The sequence below is a fragment of the Cherax quadricarinatus genome, unplaced genomic scaffold, assembly GCF_038502225.1.
Source record: "Cherax quadricarinatus isolate ZL_2023a unplaced genomic scaffold, ASM3850222v1 Contig146, whole genome shotgun sequence".
Taxonomy (NCBI): domain Eukaryota; kingdom Metazoa; phylum Arthropoda; class Malacostraca; order Decapoda; family Parastacidae; genus Cherax; species Cherax quadricarinatus.
Genome location: NW_027195172.1, coordinates 232,037 through 242,500, shown reverse-complemented (window position 1 = coordinate 242,500; position 10,464 = coordinate 232,037). Strand labels below are relative to the sequence as shown.

General features: G+C 42.7%; 1 protein-coding gene across 1 annotated transcript in view; it reads left to right on the top strand.

The window, feature by feature from the left end:
- The window catches only part of LOC138851230 (cell adhesion molecule Dscam2-like), a 48,794-nt gene extending 46,066 nt beyond the window's left edge, over window positions 1-2,728 (top strand). The window contains exon 3 of the mRNA XM_070080098.1: window positions 2,519-2,728. Within this exon, the coding sequence (XP_069936199.1) occupies window positions 2,519-2,538 (20 nt within the window). The 3' untranslated portion in view covers window positions 2,539-2,728. The remainder of the gene's footprint in view (window positions 1-2,518) is intronic.
- Window positions 2,729-10,464: the final 7,736 nt, after the last annotated feature.

Here is a 10,464-nt window from a genome sequence, read left to right as displayed (position 1 = left end):
TCCATCACCTTCACCAGCAGTCCATCACCCTCACCACCAGTCCATCACTCTCACCACAAGTCCATCACCCTCGCCACCAGTTCATGACCCTCACCATCAGCCCATCACCCTCACCACCAGTCCATCACCATCACCACCGGTCTACGCTCCCCACCAGTTCATCACCCTCACCTAAAGTCCATCACCCTCACCACCAGTCCAACACTCTCACCAGCAGTCAGTTACCCTCTCCACCAGTCCATCTCTCTCACCAACAGTCCATCACCCTCACCCGATGTCAATCACCCTCACCACCACGTCATCACCAACACCACCAGTTTATCACCCTCACCAAGAGTCCATCACCATCACCCTCTCCACCAGTCCATCACCCTCCCCACCAGTCCATCACCCTCACCACCAGTCCATCACCCTCACCACGATTCCGTCACCCTCACCACCGATCCACCACCCACACCACCAGTACATGACACTCACCACCAGTCAACCATCACCACCTGTGCATCACCTTCACCACCAGTCCAACACCCTCACCATCCTTCTATCACCCTCACGACCAGTCCTTCACTCTTACGACCAGTCCATCACTCTCACCACCAGTCCATCACACACACCACCAGTCCATCACCCTCACCACCAGTCCATCACTCTCACCACCAGTCCATCACACACACCACCAGTTCATCACCCTCACCACAAGTCCATCAATCTCACCACAAGTCAATCACCCTCATCTACAATCCATCACCCTTACCAACAGTCCGACACCCTCACCAACAGTCCGACACCCTCACCACCACTCCATCACCCTCACCTCCAGTCCAACACTCACCACAAGTCCATCACCCTTGCCACCCATCCGTCACCCTCACCACCACTGCATCACCCTAACATCCAGTCCATCACCCTCGCACCAGTGAGTCACCCTCACCACCAATGCATCACCCTAACATCCAGTCCATCACCCTCGCACCAGTGAGTCACCCTCACCACCACTGCATCACCCTAACATCCAGTCCGTCACCCTCGCACCAGTGAGTCACCCTCACCATCAGTCCTTCACCTTTATTTCCAGTCCTTCACTCTCGCCAATAGTCCATCAACCTTATTACCAGTCCTTCTCTCTCTCCACCAGTCCATCACCCTCACCATCAGTTCATCACCTTCATCACCGGTCCATCACCCTCACCATCAGTTCATCACCTTCATCACCGGTCCATCACCCTCACCATCAGTTCATCACCTTCATCACCGGTCCATCACCCTCACCATCAGTTCATCACCTTCATCACCGGTCCATCACCCTCACCAACAGTCCATCACTCTCACCACCAGACCATCACCCTCACCACCAGTTCATCACCCTCACCACCAGTCCATCACCCTCACCACCAGTTCATCACCCTCACCACCAGTCCATCACCCTCACCACCAGTTCATCACCCTCACCACCAGTTCATCACCCTCACCACCAGTTCATCACCCTCACCACCAGTCCATCACCCTCACCACCAGTCCATCACCCTCACCACCAGTTCATCACCCTCACCACCAGTTCATCACCCTCACCACCAGTTCATCACCCTCACCACCAGTTCATCACCCTCACCACCAGTCCATCACCCTCACCACCAGTTCATCACCCTCACCACCAGTCCATCACCCTCACCACCAGTCCACCCTCACCACCAGTTCATCACCCTCACCACCAGTTCATCACCCTCACCACCAGTTCATCACCCTCACCACCAGTTCATCACCCTCACCACCAGTTCATCACCCTCACCACCAGTCCATCATCCTCACCACCAGTTCATCACCCTCACCACCAGTCCATCACCCTCACCACCAGTTCATCACCCTCACCACCAGTTCATCACCCTCACCACCAGTTCATCACCCTCACCACCAGTTCATCTCCCTCACCACCAGTCCATCACCCTCACCACCAGTTCATCACCCTCACCACCAGTTCATCACCCTCACCACCAGTTCATCACCCTCACCACCAGTTCATCACCCTCACCACCAGTTCATCACCCTCACCACCAGTCCATCATCCTCACCACCAGTCCATTACCCTCACCACCAGTCCATCACCCTCACCACCAGTTCATCACCCTCACTCCCAGTTCATCACCCTCACCACCATTCCATCACTCTCACCACCAATCCATCATCATCACCTTCGCAACCAGTCCATCCCCATCACCTTTACCAACAGTCCACCCTCATCACCAGTCCATCACACACACCACCAATTCATCACACTCTCCACCAGTCCATCACCCTCAACACCAGTTCATCACCCCTACCACCATTTCATCATCCTCACCACCAGTCCATCACCATCACTCCTAGGGGAAGCAGGGGAGTCTAAACCAACTGGCGTGTAGTATAATCTGCCTGTCTCGCCTACATATGTAGGCGAGACAGGCAGAAATCTTGCAGTCCGCCTGAATGAGCATCGAAATGCCTCTAACAGAGACGATGTAAGGTACGCCTGTGTCCTCCACAGAGACTCCACGGGGCATTTGATGAACTGGAACGAGGCACAACTCGTTCTCACCGAACCAGACCTCAGACGCCGACGGTGCCTAGAAGCCTCACTAATCGCCGTCACCGACACTATAGAACGCAACACTGGAAACTACAAAATTTCAAAAACATTGGCATACATGATACTTAAGCAGCACCAACCCAACAACACAGAAGTCACATGATTTCATCGTCTACCCGTCCTCATCATAGGTAGAGGTTGTTTTGATAAGGACCTGCCTCGCATGGGCCAGTAGGCCTTCTACAGTGTTCCTCCATTCTTATGTTCTTATGACATTCCTCAGGTCAGGTGCGTCACATCTCACTCTCCGCCTATATATATAATGTCTTTCTACCTCTGTATGTTAGAAGTGATCAAGGTCCCAGGACCGAAACGTTTTCTAATAAATATGTTATAGTGTTTGCTTACGTGTCTTTCTAAACCAACTTGTCGGTATTTATTACCAAGGTTTATACCAGTATAATCAATAAACTAGCCCATTACCACAACCACAATATGTAATACACTCCGGGAGCACAAAAACACTTACGGTACATTTTGATCTTTACTAGTAAATTTAATTTTAGCGTAAAAGAGTATTTTCTTTAATTTGTAAAGAAACATTATACAATAAGAGTATATTTTTTATCATTATCATCATATATTACATAACAATGTAGTCATGACACTACCTACCCCGTGTCACTTGACACTATCTTTCCATATGTGTCATGACACACCTACTACTCCGTGTCACATGAATCTCTTGTCGCTGTTACGACGCTCCTTTTCTTAGTATCACAAGACACCCTTTTGTCTGTGCCACACGACACGCCTTCTTTCCGTGTCACACGACACCCTGTTCTCTGCGTCATTACACGCTTCCTCTCTGTGTCACTCGACACCCTGTTCTCTGTGTCATGATACTCCTCTGTGTCACAAGATACTACCTTTTGTACAGGGTTACATGACACCTTAATAATGGCATATGATTTGTGTTATACCCTTCACCTGTGTTCTTATCGACACAAATTGTCTCACATATGACACCGTTAACACTAGGTAGTGTCCGTGTCTTCACACGACACTACCTCGACTGTGTCTTCACATGACACTACCTCGACTGTGTCTTCACACGACACTACCTCGACTGTGTCTTCACATGACACTACCTCGACTGTGTCTTCACACGACACTACCTCGACTGTGTCTTCACATGACACTACCTCGACTGTGTCTTCACATGACACTACCTCGACTGTGTCTTCACACGACACTACCTCGACTGTGTCTTCACACGACACTACCTCGACTGTGTCTTCACACACTACCTCGACACTACCTCGACTGTGTCTTCACATGACACTACCTCGACTGTGTCTTCACATGACACTACCTCGACTGTGTCTTCACACGACACTACCTCGACTGTGTCTTCACACGACACTACCTCGACTGTGTCTTCACACGACACTACCTCGACTGTGTCTTCACACGACACTACCTCGACTGTGTCTTCACACAACACTACCTCGACTGTGTCTTCACACGACACTACCTCGACTGTGTCTTCACACAACACTACCTCGACTGTGTCTTCACACGACACTACCTCGACTGTGTCTTCACACGACACTACCTCGACTGTGTCTTCACATGACACTACCTCGACTGTGTCTTCACACGACACTACCTCGACTGTGTCTTCACATGACACTACCTCGACTACACGACACTACCTCGACTGTGTCTTCACACAACACTACCTGGACTGTGTCTTCACATGACACTACGTCAACTGTGTCTTCACATCACTGTGTCTTCACATGACACTACCTCGACACTACCTCGACTGTGTCTTCACATGACACTACCTCGGCTGTGTCTTCACATGACACTACCTCGACTACCTGTGTCTTCACATGACACTACCTCGACTGTGTCTTCACACGACACTACCTCGACTGTGTCTTCACACGACACTACCTCGACTGTGTCTTCACACGACACTACCTCGACTGTGTCTTCACATGACACTACGACACTACCTCACTACGAACTGTGTCTTCACATGACACTACACTACCTCGTCAACTGTGTCTTCACATGACACTACGTCAACTGTGTCTTCACATGACACTACCTCGACTGTGTCTTCACATGACACTACCTCAACTGTGTCTTCACATGACACTACCTCAGTAGTGTCCTTGACTACTGAGCTCCTCAAAATGGAGGTGGTTCCGGTCTCTCCCCCACACTTTCGGTCCCCCACTTCCGATCCCCATACTTCCGGTCCCGTCCGCCAGCCCCCTCCCCCCACTTTACTCCCGAATCGCCCCCGCTCCTCGATTTATTTCTCGAAATTTTCAATTTTTTTTTCGATTTTTATTAGAATTTTTTTCGAATTTTATTTTTTTGGTTTACCCATATGAGGTGTGGCAAAGGTTGCCCATATGGGTACCCCTGTGATAAGACCTCCTCACTCCCCCCTAATGTCCAATTTTAACCACTTTTCCAAAATTATACAGGGTTGCCAAATTTCAGTAATACAAACAAAAAGATTTGAGTTCCTCCCTATGGGTACCCTTTAAAATCTCCTCGATTCAAATTTTGAGGTCCCCCTCTATGGGAGTAAGCATTCAGAATGGTGTGGGGGGTATGGTAAAGGTTCCCCCTATGGGGCATGGTATCCCCCCTTGGGTAGTACAGGTTGAAACAAGTAACTTCCTCTTATTGACTTAAACATGCGTGACCCCACTACCCAGAATATTGCATCACGTTTGTACATCCACCCCATGGGTAACCACCCCTACGGGAGTACAACATGTTTGTTCATGCCAGGTGTGGCGTCACGTGATAGCCACCCATGACGTCATCACAAGTAAACACAGGTCAACAGATGTGTTCAGGTTCATCAAGCTGGGTCACTCTGTATCCTCTCATTAACTTAAATGCAGGATAACACTAATACACAATATTTTCATTATTTTTATTTTCATATATAAGAAATTTCTGGTAACAATTTTTCGTTAATACAAAAGATTATATACAACTAAAATCATCAACATGGGAAAACATTGTGGGATCACACTGTTGTGCTACGTTAAGATGGTGGAATATCAGGGTGACCATAAGCCAAGGATTGCTTAGTATTCAAGTGATACCTTTTACCATCAAAGGCTGACAATCCTCTCTTTTTATTCTTTACTGTACATATTTCACCTTTTACATTGTTATTAGACTTACAAGTGAATACTTCCCTATCTACATTTCTTTAAAGATTCTTATATCATGCATGAGTTAATAATGGCGTGAACTGTGACGGGATACCCTTGGCTCTACTGACAGTATTTGATATTCCAACAATCTTTACAGAATACATTTTAGCTTTCAGAGCTACCAACTCACTATTATTATATTCACACATTTCAGAATTCAATTAACCTATCTCACCTTTCCTACTATTATCATACAAGGGATGATCTGGACTGAAATTTGAAAAATCCATATATCCAAACAAAGGTTCTCTTTTTAACTCAGCACGCAAATCTTTGCATTTCAAGCTAAAAATGTACGAATCGGTGTCTGTATACAGGAGTTTTACGTCATCACCATAATGTTGTTTTAAAACTTTATATAAAAAATAATACAATTTATTTCTGGCAATCTCAAGAAATTGAAAACCGAGATAGTGGTTGTTTAACTTCTAATTTCAATTTGGTGAATGTATAAATCACTCTATCTTGATTCAAAAGTGTGAGATTTTTTAGGAAAGGATCTTTGGTGGTTTTAATAAATCCTTTCTCATTCTTGATGTATCTATAAGACGTTGAAGGGAGGTCCCGGGTTCAGCTCCTGGACAGGACAGTCCCTCGGGCATGGAAACAGAGATATCTGGCAATCCTGCAACCCTGGAATAGGAAGGCTTGATCTAGGTCTGTTCACTTAATTTTCCCACAAATAGCATTATTGGTTAATTTGAATGCTTTTGACTTGATGGGACATTGTGTGGCTGTTCTCTGTGCGATATTTGTTGTTATGAAGGGTTCTAAAAATTTTGACTGAGTATATTCATATACTGCATGCACCTTTTCAACCTCTAACCCAAGTTCCATTAGTAACTGTAGCAAATCTAGACTGACCATATAATTTTTCTGAGGTAAATGACTTGCCACTAATTTCGCATTAGATTTGAGTATATTTCTACCTTCATTTTTCAATACAGATTCACAATAAGGAGACAACATCTCTTGTGATATATTCATGTGTGATAATACCAAGGGTAGTTCATCAGTACATCTATCTACCTCAGGGGACACGGGCTTGGTATCACATTCTATCCAATATCCCTTTTGACCCTCACAGGAAACATTTCTTAATCCCACATCGAGGAAATCATTCTTCTCCTCATTCGATAATTTTCTTATTCCATTCTGTGGAAGAGCTTCAACCATTGCACTAGCATACAAAGAATTAAAATCTAGATATAAAATGTGAGTACCCATTCCACTCTCAACATCAAAATTGGGATTAAGGGATTATCTACTTTAGTATATTGATTAACTGTACATGTGAACCCTCCTCTGAGATTCCTTTTAATGTGGTCGTATAATTCATTGGAATATATTATATCGAATTTCACATTAGTTTCCAATAGGAATGCGTCCCAACTGAAAGAAGGCAAACTTATGTAATTACTAACATCGAGCTTATAAATATCTTTGAGTGTTTTACGCCACTCAATGAAGACATCGGCTAACAATCCAACATCTGTCTGAGATACAACATCAAGTAATCTCCTAAACTCTTACATTTTCCCAAGTCAAATACTTTCATAGCATCATGGTCATAATCCTCCTGGCTAATTGCACTATTTCTAAAAGAATTACAAAAATGTTCTTTACTCGGTAATTTTGTTTCATCGAGTTTCTTTAAACTATCAATATAATCGTAGCACAGGACTTGCTTTCCTTTACATAATAAAGGTAACACATCCTGAGGCACATCTTTCAGAATAGTCTTTGTTTATTTCAATGATTTACCTGCCTTGATATGTTGATCTGCTAACGTGGAAAGAGATCCATTTAATAAAGACAGAGAATCTTGAAACCTAACCTTACCTATGTCTACTTTCAAGAATTTGAGACCTTGTTTCGAATGAAGTTCAATTTCATATTTATCAACCTGCAATTCCTTTAAAATTATTCCTAAATCATACGACATGTTATGACAAAAAAATAATAATTTCTCACTCTTATCTTTACACTGCAAATTGCATCGACCACAATATGCACCAATATAATTATTGAATTTTAAAGTGTGGTCATGATGTTTATGATTATCTTTGGCATCTTTGAAGGTGTTACTACATAATTCACAAGTGATCTGTGAATCATGTCTGGTCTTATCCTCCTCTGTCATATGGATTACATGATACTCTCTTCTAAACTTTATCTTACTCCATTCACCATTGACATTTAAAATTAAATGATTAGCTGCATCCTTCCCTTTATAACTCTTAATGCACACTATTTCACCTGTGTGATCAAATATAATATAACAATAGGCAATGGCTTTATGCCGTGACTCAGTTTTACCTGCCGGGAGAGTGGTATCTAATGCACATTCGAAATCGAATACACCGATGTATTCGCTGGAAAGTGTATCACTAAAATTTCTAAAGTGTACAGTTGTTCCTTCCGGGGGGAATACGAGAGTCCGATTTTACATCCATCTTCGTGGATATCTAACTCTTCCTGGATATTTAACTTCATCAAATAATTATGGCAGTGCTTCTTATCATCACCTTTTTTTTCTGTCATTATCATTCTAATATAGCCGTGAAAATCTTTGACTGAAACCAAATGACTTTCATTCATCAATAAGGCAAACATAATGTCCTTATATTTCTTATTCCCCTTACGACACATAGCCACAAGTGACCCATCTTTATCCTCTCTTAATTGATAGACGAATAATGACACCTTATTTTCCTTTTCTAATAGACCTAATTCATCACGTGTAATGGGAAAATTATCTGTAAAAGATTTTGCATGACTAAGACACTCTCTCTTAGGATTTACAACTTTGGAAATATTTTCCTATCTCATACCCTTTTTGTGACAATGATAGGCAGCAAAAGCACGCAGTACACACAATCCATAATTAATATCTGGATTAAAGATATATTGGCTCCCTCGTAGTTTCTTGGGATATTCCACACATGATCTCATTTGCACTCTGAATTCTACCTTGACATATTCTATGCTCAAAGATTCCTTTAGATCTATGATCCTTCCTGATTCTGCACTCTGTCTCATACCTTTCTAATATCGTTCCCACCCATCGATCAAATACTTCAGAGATTTCATCTTCACTTACTAACTAAAACACTAAATTTATCACAAATTGTCCATTTTGATCATCACCTAATATGTTCTGGCGTAATGTCCTAATAACTATAATCGGATGGATTCTGAGTGACATTGCCAGTGGTGATCTATCATACATATCTCGCATCTGACCTATAAAATAATCCCTATAAGCATGCAAATACATTCTTAAATCTCTCTGATAAGTTGAAGGGACACTATATTTTCTCACTTTGTGCCTACCTCTAAAATTCTGGACGTATGTGATAATTTCTGGATGTTCATCGTTCATATTCACAGGCGCATCATGTGAAGTACCTTCCCTCTCATCTTCATTCACGGTCGCACCTACACTGTTGTGTGCCACATTACTCCCCAGACTATGTGAGATACTTGCCTCTCATCTTCATTAACGGTGACAGATGTATCCACATTCCAGGCTTCACCTCCGTGTTGTGAGGTACCAACACTAGCAGAACAACCTGCTCTCTCAGGTTCATTCTCGATCGCACCTCCAGGATGTGCGTCATTACTCCCTGGATTATGTGAAGTATCTGCTCTCTCAGAGTCATTCACAGCTGCAGAAGTACCAGGTGTATTTCGTACGAGGAAAAGTATCTCCAATTCATATTCCATATTTTTACATATTTTCTCGTCTCGGTATTCACATACTGATCGATTAATAAACATTTTTCCTCAACAATAACACCTATAAGGCTCTAGTCACATTTTTACATACTACGAATTAATATTAATAGAGCAAAATCTTTCACTACATAACATGAATTAATGTCTGGTAAGAACCACCAACAATTTTATATAACAAGATTTTGCATAACAAGATTTCGTTAATACAACAAAAAATATAAGGCACTGATCTCAATTTTACATATTAAGATTTCCTCGCTTCGGTATTCAGCAATACAACGATTAATAGAACAGAATCGTTCACCCCCAACAATTTTTTACATAATACGACAAAAATATAAGGTACTGGTCACAATTTGGATACATACCTGTTTTTACAGCCTTCTACCATAATACATCTATGTGATCCCACTCTTTTTGTAATTCTGTCAATCTTTCACCGTGATGTGCATCTCCTCGCTTGATTTGCGATGATTTTCGTATTATCGACATTCTCCTCTTCATTAATTCGCGTGTATTCTTTTCTTATCCTCTGTTAAGAATTTCACTCATTAACACATTTATCCGGTAAAAATTTCACTCATTGTCTGGTAAGAATTTCACTCGTATACTCCAACCTCTTCATTATTTCCACCTGTTAAGTTTAAATGAGGTAAATTAATATGTTAAGGTACAATTTTACATATCACGAATTAAGATTTGGGTAAATTTTTTTCAAGCGATTAAGAACATTCAACACCTTTAAAGGTACAATTTTTGTTTAACCACAATTTTACATATCACGAATTAAGATTTCTAAGTACAACTTACCTTCATGATGCAGGTGGGTTTGCCGAATTAAGAAGAGGTCTGCCACGCTTGACGAATGGAAACACAGTCCTCGCTCTGTCAGACACCTTGACC